Source organism: Amblyraja radiata, chromosome 31 (assembly GCF_010909765.2).
Source record: "Amblyraja radiata isolate CabotCenter1 chromosome 31, sAmbRad1.1.pri, whole genome shotgun sequence".
Taxonomy (NCBI): Eukaryota; Metazoa; Chordata; class Chondrichthyes; order Rajiformes; family Rajidae; genus Amblyraja; species Amblyraja radiata.
The window spans coordinates 12,215,502-12,237,680 of NC_045986.1; the positions used below are offsets into that span (position 1 = coordinate 12,215,502).

A 22,179-nucleotide genomic window follows, 5' to 3' on the forward strand; every position below is an offset into this window, starting at 1 on the left:
CCGAATGTACAAACAGTAAACTCACTTTCTTGGGTTGGGACAAGGGTAGATTAGGTATTTGGGGACACATGAGGTCAACCCTATTCACTGTCAACACAAATGCATGCAACAGCAGAAGTTATTTGTGTTGGAAAGAATCTTGTCCTATGACAAATGTCTACATGTGTCCTGGTAGACCAAAGCCAACTGTTTCATCCACTGTATTTTCAATGCACGAACACTGGAAGTTCCTTATATTCGATAACTATGTTGCAGGCATAGTTTTTTTTTGCCAGATGAACTTTTTGGATCAGGAGAAGTTTCAAAACCAGTAATGGTGGAAGCTTTATCATAATTAAATATGGTAGAATTTGATGCAGATTATATTTTCAGTTTATTTTGATGTACACAAGCATTCCATAACACGTGAAAAAGCAATTTTAATTCCCCCTATGTTCTCAGTTTCTTAATTGAAGCATCACGCTGTGCTCTGCTTAATTTGATCTGTTTCATGGCCTTTATATCGATGGGTATTGCACTTGGTTTTGATCTTACCAGGCTATAGTAAGAGGATTTGGTTATTGTTCTGTGATCATGCTGTCATGCATTTGCGTTGTAATTTTTTCTTTTATGTGGCGGCACATCTTGAGATGAAGAACTGTAGAAGTCAAACAGGGCACTTTGTTAAAATTTCCAACTTGCATCACGACTTACTTTTCTTCATAAGATTTACGCATGGACAATTCTGCTGACAGTTCAGAATTGTTCTCGTGAATGAATGTTTGTCATTTTGACAGAATTGTGCCTAATTTGAACAAGACTATATAATATTGATCTTTAAAGGTTTTTATCAATCATCTTTACCTTACATTGCTTACAGCTGATTTTTGTTTCTGGAATCGCAACTTCATGCTTTGAAATCTCCCAATTGCTTGCATACATTATTTGGTGCTGCTCAATATTCGGCTGATGGTTCCAACAATTTTCATTGTTATTTTTTAAGTCAACAGCAGAGATTTTACAGTACATTTGCTGATCCTTTTCTCACATTGTGGAGCCGCAGCTTTAATTCCAAACTGTGAAGCATTTAAATATTTTTCCCCCTGAATGTGTGTGCTCTGAAATTGTTAATGCGTTCGAAATCTCTGAACGAGGACCATGAATGGTGTGAATTTGTGATCATATCAATAAACTTACAAGGTTGGACAGTCTTTTCATTCCCTCATGCTTGCAGCAAGATATCTTAAGGACAGTTCAAGGCGTTCATGTTTGCTTATTCTATCACAATTTGTCTTGATGTGTCTCTACTTTCCCCTCTCCCAATTTCCCATTTAGATTCTGAGGTCATTGTTTGCCACATAACTTTGCCTGAGGGATTAAAGATTATAATGGTAAATAGATTAAGCATTTACCAGAATTGGTTCCAATGTATAGCTATTTGCAGATAGTTTAGTTCTTGTTGAAAATTTCCATATTAAAATACGTCAGTCGTGTTGGAGATGCCACAGAACTTCGGTGACCTCAGACACTTTAGACTTTTACTTTAGACTTTAGAGATACAGCGCAGAGACAGACCCTTCTGCCCACCAAGTCTGCACCTACCAGCGATCGCCCCGTACAGTAGCAATATCCTACAAACTAGGGACAATTTACAATTTTACCGAAGCCAATTAACCTACAAACCTGTACATCTTTTGAGTTTTGGAGGAAACCGGAGAATCCGGAGAAAACCCACGCGATTACAGGGAGAATGTACAAACTCCGTACAGACAGCACCTGTAGTCAGGGTTCTCTATCGCTGCACCACTGCGCCGACACACTCTGTGCAGAGTTAGCACTTTCTTCCTTTGAACGTGTGGGTTTTCCCCAGGTGCTTCAATTTTTATCCCATGACCCAAAGATATGGTGCAGGCTTAATTGCTAATGCAGGTAGCTGGCGGGGGAATCAGAAGAGTGTCAATGGGCATGTGAGGGACAATAGATTGCAGGAAAATAAAATGGGGGTGGGACTGGTGGGATTATTCCTAGAAACAGCATTGAGTTGATGCGCAAAAGGGCAACCTCATGTCATTATGAAATGTGAAAATACAAAATATTGTATATTTTAAAATATAAAATATTGTAAAATATTATACAAAGTACAAATCGTCAGGATATTAGTCACAGTCAATTTTGTAAGAGAATATTTCATGAAAATCCAGATTATAACGAGAACCTCGCCAATCAAAGTTCTGTGCAGCAATACATCAAAACGATAGGAAAGGGCTGAAAAAACAGAAAATGAAGATCACGAAACATCAATTGAAAGAGAAAAACTATTAAAATATCTGGCCATTGACCTTGAAATGGCTGTTATCATCATTTGCTTCCGTAACGCCAAGCCACAGTTTACTTAAAATTACCTGCTTTGGCAGTAATCTTTTAAACCACTACTTTTCAAAGGGTAATGATGGTTCTGCAGCCATCAAGATTTTTTAGTTCTGGAAGGATAAAATAACATATCATTAGATGTAGAATTACAGCACTACAACCTTTTGACTCGTGTGCCTAGATGTGAAGAACTACCTGAGTAACTTAGAGCATTGCTCACTACCACATTCCCACAGTAAAGCATGGGTTATTCTTAACTGTACTATGCGCTTCAAGTGCAAGATCAACTAATTATCTACGAAAAGGGACTGTAGTTAGTTAAACAGGAAGGAGGGCTCTGATCTCTAATCCTTTCCCTGGGTGAATTTTAAATACACACCAATAATGGAAATACAGTATTATTGGCACTGGCACCAAATACGCAAAGGTATCTTTCAATTGGAGGCATAGATTCCCGCTCCGTGGATATAAATTGTCGTGACTAAAACCACTAAATCACATTGTTCATTTCTGCAATAATGTTCCAATAACAACATTATTTTCCTTGGCCTATCGTACATGTTACTTTATGGGGCAGCTGGTCATTTATAATTATGTTCTTATATCTGACTTGGGGCCTGGGTATTATCAGAATTAAACAGTTAGCACAGTGAGGAATTGGGCAGGTTGTATTGCCAAGTTTTATGGCTAATAGCTTAATCTGGTAAGTGCCTTACTGCACTTATTTAATATGTATTTGGATATATTCAGTTCCTCTGAAGGCACAATAGTGGATAAAGCCAGTTGGCATCATAATCTGAACAGTGATGAAATCAGCTTTTACCTTTTTTGTGTTCAAAATAACCACCTAACGCTTAAGAGCTGATAATGCATGTCGAAAACATTAAGGAGGTCCTTTATGCGTATCGTGTCCTATTTGTGCATGATGTCCTATATGTTGGGGGGTGATGGGTGGGTTAAAAAAAAAATGTTGGTGGTCACTTTAAAGTAGTAAACTTCCATTGTGGGTCCTGAAGCTGTGGTTTCATTAATTAATGGAACATTTTTAAGGCAATGACTTTGTGTGGCATGCACTTCTGGTTGAAAAGATTTAATTTGGAAGTTTCATTATTATCATCTATTCAAAAGATGAGTGGATTGTTTGTATTTGCCACCACATTTAGTACAACTGCAGAATATTGACAAAAGCACGGCATCCATACGAATCTTAAAAATAGTGTCCCTGCAGAAGAACTCATTGTTTCAATGACTCATTCAGTGTGGAGTGAATAAATATTCCCCACTGTGGCTGGAGGGAGAAATCACAATTAAAATCTAATCATTGTGGGAGTGAAATTTCAGCTAAAGTTGTCACCAACTAATGTATGGTGCATTAGTTAATGAGCACATCTGTTAATTTGCTCTTCCAGTTCCATTTTTGAGTGATGTCCTCGTAGATCAATATACTAGGTGATGGTAGTTGCACAATTATACAGATCACTTGACTGATGGAATGTTTGAAAGGTTTTTTTTTTAATTGTCCCCATTTTTGTGATATGTAGTTGTTTGTGGATGGGAGTCATGTGGAGAGATATGCTTTCTGACATTAAAATGGAAGAGAAGCAGGTGTGCACTTAACATCTGGTTGTCTTGCATGAATCGAGCAGTTGCTGCAGAGTTGGTTCAGACTGACTAGCAGACGTCTTGATTAAATCAGTTCCTGATGTATTTTACTGTGAACAAAGTAAGGTTTGGCTGGACTCCTCTGGGCTGAAAGAGAGAACTCTCCCTGATGGTCAGTAAATAGAGATATCAGTGGTGAAAAACAGCTGGAGCTTCATAAGATTCTCTTACTGTCAGCAGAGGATTTCTGCTTTGATGAAGGGCCAGTTGGCAGTTGCCAGTTGGCCTCAAATCATATTCTTTCAATTAATAATTTTTCTTCAAAGATTTAAAATCGACCAGATGGGACATGTAAAGGGAAAGCACTCTATTTTGATAGACCTTTCTTTTTATTACTCTTAAAATGTTGTGCCTGTAAATGCCTGCTCCTCTTTCCTCACTTATGAGACGACATTACTCCAGATGTTCACCACCCTATGATATCTCTTCTAAGTGGCCACCTTCAGGTGAGTTGACACAGGACAGTGTGAAATGGCAATGTTTAGGGCATCGCTGTCGAACTGGTCACAATTCTGGGAATGATTTCCCACCATCCCTGTACGTTATGCTGGGATGTTTGAACCAATTTCATACATTAAACTAACATTACTTAATTCCTTTAATTCAGTACAAACCAGGACTTGAACCTTAATAGTTTGTTTTACCCACCAGGTTGTTCGGGAAGCATTATTGCCTGATCTTTTGACATTTTAATGTTTTAATTTCTGGCATTTAGCAAATGTAGTTTTGGTTGTTAAGTTTAGTTTATTCGGTACTACTTTTTTGTTACTCTTCAAGTTTTGCCATTAAATCTTGGATCAGTTAAGGGTCTTGATCATAAATTATTTTGGGAAAGGATATTGAGGTGAAATTGCAGATTGTAGGATGAAAATTTGTTGAAAAGTGAAACATGTTCATTGATTTATCTCAAAGTGCAACCTGATTCATTCTGTGCACTTGGTGGAATCTTTACTTGAATACATGAGGAATTACCTGTTACACTTTAAATGTCAAGGGATTTTCATGTTTTGAATTTTAAGGTCCATGTAAGATATGGAAGTTTATAAATTGATTGTTTTCAGTTCAGCAATTGTAAATTGTCATAAAAATTACAGCTGTAAAGTGTTTGGTATAATTTGTAAATTACAATATGTGAACTATGGTTATTTTAAGGAGTACAGTAAACCCTCGTTATAACAGACCATGTGGGGGGAAATGGTGTTAGTTATTGACAATTGTCCGCTATAACCAAAGAAGGTATTATCTTGGAGTAACCCAACGGGTCAGACAGCTGCTCTGGAGAAAAGGAGTAGGTGATGTTTCTGGTCAAGACCCTTTTTCCTCATGACCCAAAACATCACCTATTCCTTTTCTCCAGAGATGCTGTCTGACCCACTGAGTTACTCCAGATTTTTGTGTCTATCTTCGTTTTAAACAACATTTGCAGTTCCTTCCTGCACACAATGTGTGTAGTTGAAACAAAGAACTGCAGATGATGGTTAATACACTAAAGGACACAGAGTGTAGGAGTAACTCAACGGGTCAGGCAGCATCTCTGCAGAACATGGATAGGTGACGTTGAGACCCTTCTCCAGACTGATTCAGTCTGCTGAGTTACTCCAGTACTTTATGTAATTTCACCTTAAAACTAGGCACTGATGCCACTGGCCTGTATCAGCAAGCCCTTCTTCACCAACTACCACATGGTCCGGTTGAAATGACTGTTGTTGTGGCTCACGTTGTAGCCCTTCACTGACCGTGCTTTCTTCAGGCCGCCGCTACCGCCAGGATGTGCTTGGTCATCAGTGGAATCTGTCAGCGAGTCCGGAGGACGAGGAGGCAGCGTGGGTGCGGCAACAAAGTGACGCCCAACAGGAAGATGCAGCGGCTGGTGAGCGGGGAGGGAGCCCCACAGACACCTACGCGCGTCCTGCGCGTGGCAACAGCGTGAAGAAAGTGTTGGCCCCAGGAGCTGCAACGAGAGGTGCGACAACAGCTGTGTCAACCGGACCTTGTTGTGGGTGATGAAGGGCTCGCTGGTTCACGCTGGGGGTAGCGTCGGTGGCCGGGTGTGTTGTGGGCAGGTACCTCTGTTAATACCAAAATCTGTTATAAAGAAGTCCGTTAAAATGAGGGTTTACTGTAGTGGCCAACAAGATCTGGGCAATGCATTATTTGAACGATTTACCACCAACACATACATGATAGAAGAGTTTCAGTATTATTATGATAATATACAAAGATTAGTCTAAATTAATTTAGTAAATAAGATAACCTGGTAGTGAAATAAGAAAATAATTCTGAGTTAAGTGTAGTTTCAGTTTGAAGATTTCCATGAAAATAAATTTCACTCTGAAGATAAATCACTTATCACTATTCACCTTGAACAGAGAGTGTCATCAAGTATCCATAGCTCGTTTTTATTGTCAGTTTAATGGCATGTGAAATGCTACTTCTCCTGAAATAATGCATAAATCTTTTTAAGCAAATTAGTTTGATTTCTCACCCCCCTCCCCCCCAAATCCAAAGTGTGATCACAGCTTCTATTCCTATTAACTAAAGCAAAATAATTCTTCTAGTTGGCTTTCCATGATCTTGCCACCATTCCCTCTAATTGTTAGTGGTTTATTTTTTGGAAAAGGTAAATAAAATTCATTACAGATGCCTTCATGCATGTGAATTGGTGTCTTTTTTTGGGTGGAATTAATGAACTGAAAACAGTAGAATCTTTCTTAAAATAATTTGGAAAGTGGTTGTTTAAATAAATTTGAAATAGACATTCAAAGGAGCTTTTAAATAATATATTGTAACTAAGCACCTGGTAACCTAACTGTACTCTATCCTTAAAAATAATGATACCTTGAAGTAATCCTCAGGGTTTTTATGAGCAGACCTGCTGAGAAGCTGCATGACAACATTAGCTGGATGTGCATGTGTGACCACTTGGTGCCACATTCTATCTTCCAATGGTTCAAACACTGAGATGAAAACGTTTGAAAGCACACCTTAACAGTGATGTGTATGCATGTACAGGAAAAATAGGAACCTTTCAAGTTGTCAGTTTGACAGTGGTGTACATGAGGGTTTGTTTTGGAATACAATATCAACTTGTCAGCATAAACAAGGCATGTTGGTGTTAGTTTGGAATCTCATTGTCGGGCCCAGTTTTTCTGTGTTGGGTTATCCAACACCGGCAGTGCAGATAGTTTAGGGAGCACAGTGGGGCAGCAGTAGAGTTGCTGCCTGGCAGCGCTAGAGACCCAAGTTCGATCCTGACTACAGGTGTGGTCTGTACGGAGTTTGTACATTTTCCCTGTGACCATATGGGTTTTCTCCAGGTGCTCCGGGTTCCTACCACACTCCTAAGACATGCAGGTTTGTAGGTTTATTGGCTTTGGTAAAAATTATAAATTGTCCCTAGTGTGTAGGATACTGCAAGTGAACGGGGTGAACGCTGGTCGGCACGGACTCTGTGTGCTGAAGGGCCTGTCTCTGTGCTGTATCTCTAATGTCTAAAGTCAAGATGGACATGGCCAAATGAGATGCCTTCTGCAGAAATGAATGGATGCCCTCTGGGTGAGAGGATGGATGACCACTGCAATGGAAATATTATTCCACAAATTAAAAAGCAAATTAACGAAGTTCATATTAAGTAAAGAAGTTTTAATATCAGATTCATGTGACATTAGTTAATACCTAATACTTGGTTGGGTCCTATGTTCCCTGAATAAAGATAACATTTTTAATAGATGTCTAAATAAAATGGGATAATTTAAAACATTTTTATTGCTAAATAGGTTTGAGGTGAGAGGGGAAAGATTTAATAGGAATCTGAGTGGCACCATTTTCCACTCAGAAGAATAGTTGATATATGTAACGAGCTGCCCGAAGTGATAGTTGAGGCAGGTACTATAATAACATTAAAAAGACATTTGGACAGATGCATGGGTAGGAAAAGGTTTAGAGGGATATAGACCAAACACGGACAGGTGGGACCAGTGCAGATGGGGCATCTTGGGCGTTGTGGGCAAATTGGGCCAAATAACCTGTTTCCATGTTGTACGAGGTATTACAAAATTGAGAAAAAGGTGGAAAATTGCAAGACAATTTTCATCATTCGTCACTTTAAGGGACAGGTATATAAATGTATTGTTGAATGAATTTCTGCAGTGATTCCACTTAAATGCAGAGCTGCCTTCTCGAAGTCACTTGGGAGTCGGGTTCTGCTTTATAATTTTTTTTCTCATTTGACAATGCCTGTTTTCAAATGTGTTTTCATTTATCGTGAAACTTCCCCTTGGGGAACTGTTTATTAAGAGTATTCAATTATATTAGCATTTTTAATATATATCCTACATCTGAATTTTGAATAAATACTTGTGAAAATTATTTACATACATAATTACATTTCCTGTAGATTCTGGCCGTGAGCTTGTGATCACAGACCCAGTAATTAGGAGTCGGGAGCTCTTCATTTCAGATTATGTAGACACCTACCATGCTGCAGCACTCAGGCAAGTTTGAGTCATTAATGTGATGGTTTATTTGACTAAAGCAGCAAGATTGAAATATTAATTGGTTTTAAAATATTGTCATGACAATATCAATTACACATGTTTTTTCCTTACAGAGGGAAATGCAATATTATACATTTTTCTGACATATTTGCCGCGAAAGAATTCAAGCCACAACTGGACCAATTTTTTTATATTCTGGGCTACAACCCAGAGACGAGGTAAGGAGGTGACATTTGCAAGTCAAAAATAATGCAGATGCTGGAAATCTAAAATTACAATACAAGCAACTTTGATGTTTCTGTATTTGAGTCTGAAGAAGGGCCTCGACCCGAAACCTCACCCATTCCTTCTCTCCAGAGATGCTGCCTGTCCCGCTGAGTTACTCCAGCATTTTGTGTATTCCTTTGAGTATTTCCAACATTTTCTGTTTTTATTTAAGGAGGTAGTATTTGTTTTGACACCAGTCCTGAACTACTGCACAAAATATTGTTCAGTCAAATGTGGAGACTGCCTCTGCCTGTTTTCATGACAAAGGAAATGAAAGCGTGAGTGACATTGTAAAGGAAATACACCACTAGCTAAACTGATGGAATCATTATAAAATCACTAGAATAGTTATTATAAAAGGCACACATGAACATGACCCTGCTCATTGCCATAGCAAATTAATGATGATGGGTTTTGCAGCTATCAATTTCTCAAGATACTGTTTCATCTTTATTTTTCTCCGTCAATTGTCCCTGCCCTCATCGAGTCCCTACACTGAACATGTAAATGACTTCATTCCAACGTCACATTGACGTAATCATCCTGAGAGAAAGCGGCCCCTCTATTATGTTCGAGGCTACTTCCTGCACATGCAGACGAGACTAGGCATCACCAGAATGGGCATTTAAATTTGTGCTCCACAATATTTATGTGTATGTCCTTAAGTGCCTTACACCGTCTGCAACAATGGTGTCGCCTGATTTAAAGCAGTTTGAATTTTTCATTTAATTTGTTCTTTTTTGTTCAGAGATCCGATTGGTATAAAAATGTTGTTCTTGCTGTGAAATTTCTCAATCTATTGCCTGTTACTAATGAGATTTCAGTTGGAAAAATAAAGCGTGTGTGTAAAGGGCCTGTCCCACTTGGGCATCATTTGCGCGTCACGCATGTGAATCCCAAAATCCTGGGGCGCCGCGTGCTATCGCCGCCTACGCCACCACGCCTCACCATGCGCGCGTAATGTACGTCACGAGTGCGTCGTGACGCGTAAATGATGTGCAAACGATGCTCATGTGGGACAGGCCCTTAATTCTACTTGAACAGTGGAAAACAGTAGCATATGATTTTGACTGTCCTAATTTCCAATCACCATCTTGAACCATATAAGACAAATGTGAAGTACTGATGTTTATAGATCAGCAGTCATGGCAGTAATTGTGAATATACATTGTTTGTCACACAAATTGATGCAGTATTAAAGTTTACAGATTTCATGTGTTGCTTTTCAACAATGTATTAGTATGAATACATAAAAATAACCAAAGGAACAAATTAAATGTATATAACTGCAATTTTCAGTTAGATGACTTTAATGTTTTTCTGCTTTGACGCTATATCTTGTAAATAATTCATGAGAAGTTACTTGTTCCTTGGACCAAGCACTTTATTAACGTCACGCACTTAGGGAATATTGCAGTTTAAAAATATTTTACCTCTTTTTGCCTCTGATTCATTTCAAACCTTCTGTAAGTAGGGTTGACTTTATTAGCACAATTAATCACAACAAATTCATTTTGAAACTGATCTAAATTGCCTAAATCCCTTTTCATCTGTACTTCTTTTTTTTAACCAAGAGGCCATGTACATTAGAGGATCTGTCAGTGACTTACTGTCACACTGTTGAGTCTGTTTACAATGGTTTTGCTCGATGGAACATTGTAAAAATCGAGTTTCATCCACTACAGAATTAAAACTGATGTCCTTGTATTCAGTCTGAAGAAGGGTTTCGGCCCGAAACGTCGCCTATTTCCTTCGCTCCATAGATGCTGCTGCACCCGCTGAGTTTCCCCAGCAATTTTGTGTACCTTCCTTGTATTCTATTTGGTTTCATCTTGTGACAAAGACGGGTGCCTAACTGAATTCTGCACACTGCTTCTGTTACATCTATGGGAGAATGGAACAAGAAAGAAGTCTCATGTTACATTATTTTCTCACAGATTTCAATATGGGCAAATAATTATTGCTGATGCACACTCCCTCATATTTTGGGAGACCAATGTTTTTTTATTGAAGTTTATACTGGATCCTATTTGAATCCAATACTCCAACGAGACGACACTTCAAAAGCTGTAAATGATTTCCTGAAGGCATGTAAAGGATGCATCAGAAACCTGCCCTGTCTTCCTCTTTCCTTATCTCAATTCACTTTTATTCATGTCCACTCCCTCTCCTTCTCTATATAACATACTTCTACCCACAGCTCTGCTTTCTCTCCCAGTACACCACCCTACCTCCAACAGAGCTACTGCCTTACAGCACCAGAGACACTGGTTCAATCCTGACTTTGTGTGCTTGTCCGTACGGAGTTTGTATGTTCTCCTGTGACCTGCTTAGGTTTTCTCAGAAATCTTCAGTTTCCTCCTACACTCCAAATACGTACAGGTTTGTAGGTTTTTGGCTTGGTATAAATATAAATTGTTCCTAGAGTGTGTGTGTGTGTGTAGGATAGTGTTAGTGTGCGGGGATTGCTGGCCAGTGTGGACTCAGTGGGCCGAAGGGCCTTTTTCCGTGCTGTATCTCTAAAACTAAAAAACTAAAAACTAAAACAAAATACATTTTTCAGATTTGAAAGTTAGAGTTTTCCGTTTTCTATGGGTTGTGTCCACTTACCCCCCCCCCCGCTCAACCCGATCCCCATATCTAAAGATGTTAGGAATTAGACAAGGAGCAGGAATCGCCTGTATTCCATCTCCTCCTCGGTCAGTTATGGCCTGATGGAGCAAGTGTTTGCTCACTCATTCCAATAAATGGATCTGTGCTTTCATGCTGAAGGACAGTGGTAGATCTTTTACGCTACTTAACGACTGATGAAGTGGATCCATATCAGAATATTCTGACACATCAACGTATTGTTATCAATCCCTCATCTGAAAGCAATATTCTTGTGTATTACTTTCAGTCCTCCAATCTGGTCAGTACTTGTTTATCCAATCTGTATGTTTCCATCGGCAAAGCATGTTTCCATCTAATTTGCTATAATCGTTCTTATGCGGAACATGGAGCAGAAGTTCAGAGCAACACAGGAACATGTTCATCAGCCCAAACATGATGCCAAATTAAACTAATCTGTTCTGCCTGCACATGATCCATTCCCTCCATTCCTTGCTTATCTATGTGCCTATCTAAAAGCCTCTTAAATGCCATTTTCATATCTGCTTCCACCATCACCTGTCAGAGCAATCCAAGCACCTACCATTCTCTATGTAACAACAAAACTTGGCCTGCCCATCTCATTTAAACTTCCCTCTCTTTCATCTTAATGCTATGTCCTCCAGCCTGGGAAAAAGATTCTGACTGATAAGGCGAACAGTATTGAACACAATACTCCAAATGCAGCCTAAACAAAGTTTTATAAAGTTGCCAAATGACTTCTTGACTTTTATACTTAGTGCTCTGACCAATGAGGGCAAGCATGCCATACACTTTATTTCCCACTCTATCTACCTGTTTTGCCTCTTTCAGGGAACGATGGTGTTAGACCCCAAAATCTCTCTGTACACCAATGCTTTTGAGGGTCTTGCTTTTAAATCTATCTTTTCCCCTTATATTTGACCTGCCAAAGTGCATCAGGGTCCTGGATTAAACTCCCATCTGCCATTTTTGCGCCCATATGTGTAACTGATCTATGTCTTGCTGCATCTGTTGACAGCCTTCTTCACTATTCAACTCCACCAATTTTGGTCCATCTGCAAAACTTCCGAACCAACCCATCTAGATTTTTCGCTAAGGTAGACAAAAAAGCCGGAGAAACTCAGCGGGTGAGGCAGCATCTATGGAGCAAAGGAATAGGCGACGTTTCGGGTCGAGTCCCTTCTTCAGACTGGATCTTCAGTGCAAAAATGGGAGCAGACAGATCAAGCATTGCACTGCAAAATCAAAGTGCAAAGTTCAGTTTGAAGAAGGGTCTCAACCCGAAACGTCACCTATTCCTTCGCTCCATAGATGCTGCCACACCAGCTGAGTTTCTCCAGCTTTTTTGTCTACCTTTGATTTTTGCAGCATCTGCAGTTCTTTAGTAAATAAATAGATTTTTCTCCAAGTAGTTTGTACATATCTCGAACAGCAGAGGCCTCAACCAAGGTTCCTGTGGAACACCACAGGTCACAGGCCTCCAGCGAAAATAGCACTCTTCCACTGCAACTCTGTCTTCTATGCGTAAGCCAGATCTGAATCCAACCCGTCAAGTTACCGTGGATCCCATGCAACTTAATCTTCTGAATCAGCCATGAGTACTACCTGTGTCGGAGACTTTTTCACACCATCTTTGCAGCACTTTATGGAGTAGCCACTGAAAATCTGTTAGTTCTTCCTAAATGTCCATTAAATTTGCTGAGAGCTCTGATGACAGGCAATTAACATGTTGCCTAGTCAGTTAACAAAGACACTATTGAACAGAAAAACACCAATGAGTCTATATTCAGTCAGCATATTAAACTCGTCTTTGACAGGAACCAAAAGCCCTATTAATTGACCAGCTTGCTAGACCTTGTAAAATTTATCTTTTGCGTCAGACCCCTGATGCAATTTGGCCACCCTTTGTGGCCTCCAATGCAAAAACTAAGGAAGGATCCAATTGAAATTGCAGATTTGCAGCGGAAAGATTGATCAACAAATATTAATTTTATTAAGGTAAACAGAAATACAGAATCGTTTAAGTTTCCCTTTTGGCTTCTTGGACGTCGGACATACCAGTTTGCACACACAAGAAGTTCAAAGCTAGTGCCTTGCAGTAAGTATGTGTTCTGTTTAAGGATGTGCTTTTATTCTTGTTTTTCTCCACGGCGATCCCTTCCCTTCCGCAGAACACTTACTATAAAACCGTTTTAGCTACTTGTGCACGTCACCTATCACTGTCGCACCACATGTACTTCAGTCACAGTGAGCGGTGAAGTATTGTAGGGGAGTGGAGGATATCAGTAGTCCGTACATGCATGGTTATTTATTGGAAGCTGTTTGTACAAATTGAATGCAGCTGACAGGTCAGTCTGCCTTTCCTGCTCAGCAGAAATGAAAAACAAGTCTGCTGTGGTGCCAGGATTTTTTCAGTTTTAAGAAAGCTTTGCATACCACTAAATAATTGGCCCCTAGTGTGCAAAAAGCAAAGCAGGATATCATCTGTTATAAATGGTATTGCTTATTCCTGAAATGGCAAATGTAACCATTTTTCTGGCATCTCCCTCAGCTTAACCATCTTCAAAATATGATGCAAGATATTCAATCCAGTGATTATATGTGGAGTGGAGTTTGATTTTACTGCATTCACTGAAATACTTGTCTGGAACAATGGTTGTGGGAACTGATAAAATTGGCTTCTGGAACAAAATGCTAGACCTTGATCAACTCGGGAGGGAGCCATGGTTCTTTCTGTGTTTAAGCGGTGTTACAATTAGAAACTATTTTATTGCTATCCCTTTATGCCAGTGTTTTTTAACTGAAAAAAAGTAAGGCCACTGTTAGTAAGCTGGTCATTTCTGTTGCTTCATGCTGCTTTAATGTGAAACTCATTGATATGGGCACAACAAAAAATTAAGTCCATTTTTTAAAACTACATGGGACGTTTTAACTCATTCTCTGAGGATCCTTACTGGTCAGATATGTCAACAGTGCAGTTGTGGTTTGAAACTTGACGCTATAGACTGAGCTGCTAGATCGTGTAACAGTTACATTATTGAGATAAAGGTTCAAAGGTTCAAAGGTTATTTATTGGTCACATACACCCAGGTGTAGTGAAATGCTTCTTGCCAATGCAGCACATAAAGAAAGAATACAGACATAACATTAATAAGAGATTTAAACATAAAGAACATCCCCCACAATGGCTCCCACCATGAGTCCAGTCCCCAACCCCAGTTCACCCATAGTCGAGCCAATTGAGGCCTCCACAGTTGCCTCTACGGAGGCCCGATGTTCCTGGCCATTCTCGCCGGGTGATGGTGCTCCGGCGTCGGGAGAATCCTCACAGCGGCTTGGGACACCTGGAACGGCCGCTTCCGTACTGGAGGCCGCGGCTTCCAAAGCCAACAAGGCCGCGCCGGTTGGAGCTCCACTACTGGCGATCTCGTCGCGAGATCCCAGGCTCCCGGTGTACAGTTCGGCGCCGCCGCCCGCAGCTGGCCGCTCCTCAGACCCGCAGCTCCGCGATGTTGTTCCCGGCGGTCTTCAGCTCACCGGAGCTCCAGCGCGGCGACCCAGGCAAGGCATCGCACGCTCCACGATAGCGCTCCAGCGCTGTGCCGCTGCCGAAGCCGTGGTTCTGGGCGGTCCCCGTCAGGAAACACCGCTCCAGGCCCGCTGGTAGGCCGCGAGGACGGGTCGAAACTGCAGCCCGGAGAAAAGCTGCCTCTCCGACCAGGTAGGGACCCTGAAAGGTAGTTTCCCCCTTCCCCCCCCCCCCCACCCCCACATAAAAAAGTCTAGAACTCCAGAAACAAAAACACTTTAACTAAATAAAAAAAAAGATGAAAAGACAGACAGCTGCTGGCTGGGCAGCCGCGCACAGGTCAGCGCCCCCTGTTGAGAGAGATGAGATCATATCTCTCTTATCAGCCGAATTAAAAGATTCCAGAAGATTCTGGGAACAAGGAGAGATTATCTTTAATATTGTGTTCATTAAATATTTCTTGATCAACAGCAATGTGTCACCGTGGTGCAGCGGGTAGAACTGCTGCTTCACAGCGCCAGAGACCCGGGTTCGATCCTGACTTTGGGTGCTCTCTCTGTGGAGTTTGCACCTTCTCCCTGTGACCGCGTGGGTTTCCTCCTGGTCCTCTGGTTTCTTCCCACATCCCAAAGAATTGCGGGTTTGTAGGTTAATTGGCCTCTGTAAATTGCCCATAGTGTGTTGGGACTGGATACGAAGGTGGGATAACACGGAACGAGTTTGAACGGGTGATCGATGGTTGGCGTGGACTCGATGGACCAAAGGGTCTGTTTCCATGCTGTAACTCTGTAACTCTAAACAACGATGATGAAATTCATCATTGCCTTCAATGTGTCAGTGTGCAACCTTTGGTTAATTGAGGAACGAGAATCAGGACCTCCGAGTCGCACAAAATTCATAGTGTACTGGGTTGCAATGATTCTTGCCCTCCTTTAGATAGCCTTGATCTAGACTACCTACTCATTGGGAGGATGAGCAAACCAAAATCAATAGACAATAGGTGCAGGAGTAGTCCATTCAGCCCTTCGAGCCAGCACCGCCATTCAATGTGATCATGGCTGATCATCCAAAATCAGTACCCTGTTCCTGCCTTCTCCCCATATCCGTTGACTACGTTATTGTTAAGAGCTCTATTTAACTCTCTCTTGAAAGCATCCAGAGAATTGGGTTCCACTGACTTCTGAGGGAGAGAATTCCACAGATTCACAACTATCTGGATGAAAAAGTTTTTCATCATCTCCATTCTAAATGGCTTACTCCTTATTCTTAAACTGTGGCCCCTGGTTCTGGACTCCCCCAACATCGGGAACATGTTTCCTGCCTCTAGCGTGTCCAAGCCCTTAACAATCTTATATGTTTCAATGAGATCCCCCTCATCCTTCTAAACTCCAGAGTGTACAAGCCCAGCTGCTCCATTCTCTCAGCATATGACAGTCCCGCCATCCCGGGAATTAACCTTGTAAACCTACGCTGCACTCCCTCAATAGCAAGAATGTCCTTCCTCAAATTAGGGGACCAAAACTGCACACAATACTCCAGGTGTGGTCTCACTAGGGTTCTGTACAACTGCAGAAGGACCTCTTTGCTCCTATATTCGATTCCTCTTGTTATAAAGGCCAACATGCCATTCGCTTTCTTCATTGCCTGCTGTACCTGCATGCTTACTTTCATAGACTGATGTACAAGGACCCCCAGATCCTGTTGTACTTCCCCTTTTCCCAACTTGACGCCATTTAGATAGTAATCTGCCTTCCTGTTTTGCTACTTTGTAAGGTCAATGTCCTTACAAAGCCCCATATACCCATCATTGAGGCCCTAGTTACACTAAATTATCTGTATTGGGTAGGCCATGATATTCATTGGCCAGAATCAAAATTGTACTTAAAGTCTCCTTGAAACACTAACGCAATCACACTTAGTTGTCAGAATTACTTGCCATGAAGGAGCATTTGAGACAGTATTGAGGACCTTGAAGCTGTGGACCAAGAGCACAAAGAATAAATGGCTAAATGGCATAAATGGCAAAAATAACGTACCACCTCATCTACCATCCATCTACTCCCGTCAAGCCATGCTTACATCTTCTATGGAATAATCTATAGTTCTCACATTGATCTCGTGAACTACCTCAAAACTGGAGTGAAGCAAGTCATTTTCAATGCAAAGGGACTGCCTAAGGTGAAGTAATATTGACTTATAGACCAATTTCCCTACAGGCTATGAGAGTATCTCTAGTGTCCAACATTGAGGTCTTAGTTACCTACGTTGGGAAGGCCACGCTGTTCATTTGCCAGAATGAACATTTTGTTGTATTTACTCAAGTATCTGCTTGAAGCACTAAAACAATCCCACTGACCTGTTGGAATCACTGGATATTAAGACTGGTGAAGGAGCATTCGGGACAGTATTGAGAACCTTGAGGCATCAGGAGAACAAAGGATGCTTCTCTGTATGCGTTTGCGAACACCAGGTTTCTTACCTTGAAAAACCCACCTAATTTGACCGTTTTGGAACTTGTGGCATCCTGTACTATGCCAATGTCAACAAAGCTGCTGGTGACTGATTATTGTCATACTGATAAGCTCCTAATGCATGATGCAGTAGCTGCTGAGTTAAGAGTCATCTGTCATATGTGGCAATGTCAGGGATCCAGACCTCCTGATGCTGATTTATGCATTGGTCTAATGTTGTTGTGGTTGTACATTGACATGAATGAAGTGAAATAATTTGAGAGGCTACCGAGCCCGCGGTGTTATTAGCCTTTGTAAAACCATTTCACTGGTTTGAAATTCTGTCCTCATGATGGATGATGATATGTTATTGTAGAGCTCTTCCCTGCAAGTTATTCTTATGAATACTTCTTTATCTAACAGGTAACAGTGGAGAACTGTAAAATCTGTGATTTGTGAGGAAAAAGGCTTGCGGAGCCGAGAGGAATCAGCTGCAAATCTGAAAGGGAAATAGAAAATGTAAATGTCGGGTCTCGACCCGAAACGTCACTTATTCCTTCGTTCCATAGATGCTGCCTCACCCGCTGAGTTTCTCCAGCATTTTTGTCTACCTTTGATTTCTCCAGCATCTGCAGTTCTTTCTTAAACAGAAATTGTAAATTGTGCATTTGAGAAAGATATACTTAAAATCTTTACACAGTGGTTGAGTGGCCCAATTTATCTGTCCACTTTTTGTAAAGGCTTAAAGCTAACTCCCTGATTTACATACATGCCATGATTGGTGCAGCGGTAGAGCTGCTGCCTTACAGCGCCAGAGACCCAGGTTCGATCCTGACTAAGGGTGCTGTCTGTATGAAGTTTGTACATTCTCCCTGTGACCGCGTGGGTTTTCTCCAGGTGCTCCGATTTCCTCCCCACACTCCAAAGACGTACAGGTTTGTCGGTTAATTGGCTTAGTTAAAATTGTTAAATATCTTAGTGTGTAGGGTAATGCTAGTGCATGGGGTGATCGCTGGCCAGCGCGGGCTCGGGTGGACAAAGGACCTATTTCCGTGCTGTAGCTCTAAAGTCTAGACACTTCAGTGCAGTGCTGAGGGAGTTCTGTATTATTGGGGTAACACCTCTTGAGTGAGGTGCCAGATCCAGAAACAGGCAAAAGTTAAAAATGGTTTAACAAGAGAAAAATGCTGGAAACACTCACAAGATTAGACAGTCTCTGTGAAAAGAGGAACAGAGATGACATTTTAGGTCAAAGACCCCTTGTTGGAATTATTTGACCTGAAAGATTAATGCTGTTTCTCTTTCCATAGTTGCCCGAACTACTGAGTGTTCCCAGCTCCTCCTGTCGTTATTTTGGATTTCCAGCATCTGCAGATTTTTCCTTTTTGTTTACTGTGCGGTTTTGTTACAGTATTACATGAAGAAGGAAAGCCTGCTGGTGTTCTGATCAATATATCAAGTTGTTGGAGATTGCCTTGAGTAACAATACATTCATTGAAAAAATAATTGACTAAATAAAGCTGCTGTCAACATTTTCCTTTTTATTTATGACTTTTTTGATTATTATACTAGATTAAAGTCATCGAACTCTATGCACGTTTGACATTTTATGAGACTTAATGTTTTGTATAAAAATAACTATTGAATTCAAGCTGTGCTCAAATTCTTCTTCTTGTTCTATTTGTTTGTGCTTTTATTCTTGCATTTAAATTTTTTCCTTCCCTGTAATATGTCTGCCTGTAATCCTGACATCTGAAAGCCATAAAGATTAATAGCTTCCAGGCAGAGAAAATGAGAGCAAGATGAATTGTTTTTAAGTTGGCACATGTGAGTTCTTTATTAAATACAACAGAACATGAAAATATAACAAATTAGATTCACAGATGCATTTGAAAGCTATATCTTAACTTACACCAAGATGTGGCTTAATAAAGCTTACAAGCAATTTTGACATTTGTTAAATAAAACTGTTTAGAAAAAAAGCAGCTTAGAACAAAGGTATCCTGTTATGTATCATAATCACGATAGGTGCCTTGATAAATTATGAGTGGATATTTTTCACTTAAGAAAATACATCAAACTATTTCTCTACAGCAAAATCTCACCAATAACATAGTGGTTCATAATGATCAGTAAATCTGTTTTTGGTGATCTTGGTTGAGAGAAGGTTGTTAACTGGGCATAAAAAAAAAGTTTGAGCAGTTGATGATAGATAGGATCTTTGATTTTTACCAAAATAGGCAATTGGTGTTAAATCTAATTTGCAGTTTAGATTTTCTGTTATAGTGTGTCCAGATAATAGCAATGATTCTTCAGCAACAAAGTACTTTGGGTATCCTGAGAATGTGCTCGTGCTACATGTTAATTATTTCATGTGTAAATATCTGGCTACTTAGCTCAACAATACAGAGCTCCCACAGCACAGATTACTTTGTGCACCCATTCCTAGATTGAGTTGTGATCAGATCTTAAGTTGATACTTGAAACTCAGTCTTGCTTTGGATAAAACAAGTCCTAATCACTAATTTGTAAACTTCAGGAAAGGACAATCTGGGATTATCCATCATTTTTGGGGTTTGTATGCTACCATTGTTGGATACTTGAAAAATCCTGTGCCTTTCTGTATTTACAAAATAACCGTTTAATGTTTACTTAGAAGAATTGCTTTAAAACTCTTCTAAAAACATAATTTTTAGTCATTGTTTTCTACACACATTACAGCAAATAAAATGTAAACATTTTGGCAATTCCATTTTAATTCCATTCTAATCAAAAGCGAATGATTTCTGAGTAGAAACAAGGAACTGCATATTGCTACTTTACAAAAACGACACAAAGTGCAGGAGTAACTCAGCGTGTCAGGCAGCATCTCTGGAAAATGTGGAAAGGTGATGTTTTGGGGAGCCCCTCCCCACCTCCCCTACATGTCGCACTTATTTCTCCGCTCTCCTCTTTTACCTACATTCCTTCTTCCATCTTTACAATTCGCATCTTTACAATCCTTTTGTCTCACATCTTTTATCTTTTCATCTCTGGCCTTCTTCCAAATATCTGCCTATCACACGCCCTCCCCTCACTTCTATCAACCTATCTTTGTCCTTCCCCTCCTCTCCTCCAGTTTTCTTCCCTTTCACTACAATCAGTCTGCAGAAGAATCTCAACCTGAAATGCCACCTATCTGTATTCTCCAAGGATGCTGCCTGACCCGCTGAGTTACTCCAGCACTTTGTATCACTTTGAATGATTTCTGAGATGGAAGGTTGAATGAGGCAGTGTCGATGTTATCCTTAAGGTGCTGGTCAGGCCGCATTTGGAGTACTGTGAGCAAATTTGAGCCCCATATCTGAGGAAGGATGTGCTGGCTCTAGAGAGGGTCCAGAGGAGGTAACAAGAATGATTCCAGGAATGAGTGGTATAGTATATGATGAGTGCTTGACAGCACTGGACCTCTACTCACTGTTTAGAAGGTTGAGGGGTGACCTCATTGAAACTTACAGAATAATGAAAGGCAGAGTGGATGTGGAGAGGATGTTTCCACTGGTGGGAGAGTCTAGAACCAGAGGTCATAGCCTCAGAATTAAAAGGCGCTCTTTTAGAAAGGAGGTGAGGAGGAACTTCTTTAGTCAGAGGGTAGTTAATCTGTGGAACTCATTGCCACAGAGGGCTGTGGAGGCCAAGTCAGTGGATATTTTTAAGGCAGAGATAGACACATTCTTAATTAGAACGGATGTCACAGGTTATGGAGAGAAGGCAGGAAAATGGGATAAGGAGGCAGAGATCAGCCATGATTGAATGGTGGAGTAGACTCGATGGGTCTAATGGCCTAATTCTACTCCTATAACTTGTGAACTTATCTAGGAGGGTTTCTTTCTTGGATTGTCATTTTTTAAATATTAATCTAAAATGATCACAAAATGATCACAAAATGATCACAAAAGACTTATCGTATTTTGGCGCATGATCAATGTTTAATAAGTTATTAAAAATGGAATTTCAGGTTAGCACTGAAAACACGGTAAGGTTTACACAAACCTCAAATGGTATATTTGGGATCATTATGATTTTGATGCATTTTCAAGTTCAAGTCCTCGTTTATTGTCACTTAACCATCTAAGGTACAGTGAAATTTGAATTTTGAATGTAATACAGAGCTATAACTTGTTTTTCGTGGAGCGTTGAGAGACACAGAATAACACATTAATGGGAATGAGCTCAGAGTTTCTACTCTGACGTTGGTTGTCCAGTTAGACAAAGGAGAAATTGAATGATGCTTCTTTGGAATGCTGCTATGTATCTCCAAAGCTGCAATAAAACTGCTTTCGAAGGATTCATTGGAGCAGATTATTGATTGAATATTGTTGAGGTCTGGAATGAGGAAGGAAATTTAATATAACATAAAGAAAAGTATAAACTCAATGAACAGGACGCAAATTTACAAGAGTTGTGGAGCCTTTTACATTTGCAATAAACCACATTTTATATAACCAAGAGAAAATCGTATCCACCTAAAACCATTGTTTACTGGATCTTGCAGTTCTTTCATGCGAAAATCATAATTCTACTCATCTTTAGTGAGGATATGAAGGAAGAAAATATAAAGTCAGTACTTTTGGAACGTTGAATAAATGAGTAGCAGTGCAGATGTCTCCTCTGTGCTACAAATGTAGTTTAGTTTAGACATACAGCATGGAAACTAGCCCTTTGGTCCACTAAGTCGACACAAACCATTGAAACTTGAGACTTGACAATTTTTTCGTTCATTTTTCACAATAGGGGCACAACTGGCACCATCAGG

General features: G+C 40.3%; 1 protein-coding gene across 7 annotated transcripts in view; it reads left to right on the top strand.

The window, feature by feature from the left end:
* The window catches only part of rere (arginine-glutamic acid dipeptide repeats), a 530,103-nt gene that overhangs the window by 261,373 nt on the left and 246,551 nt on the right, over positions 1–22,179 (top strand). For 5 of the 7 annotated variants that reach the window (XM_033048501.1, XM_033048500.1, XM_033048503.1 and 2 more), the window contains 3 exons: positions 5,762–5,974; positions 8,408–8,504; positions 8,621–8,725. In XM_033048501.1, the coding sequence (XP_032904392.1) occupies positions 5,762–5,974; positions 8,408–8,504; positions 8,621–8,725 (415 nt within the window). The remainder of the gene's footprint in view (positions 1–5,761; positions 5,975–8,407; positions 8,505–8,620; positions 8,726–22,179) is intronic. The other 2 variants (XM_033048505.1, XM_033048506.1) reach the window with 1 other exon arrangement.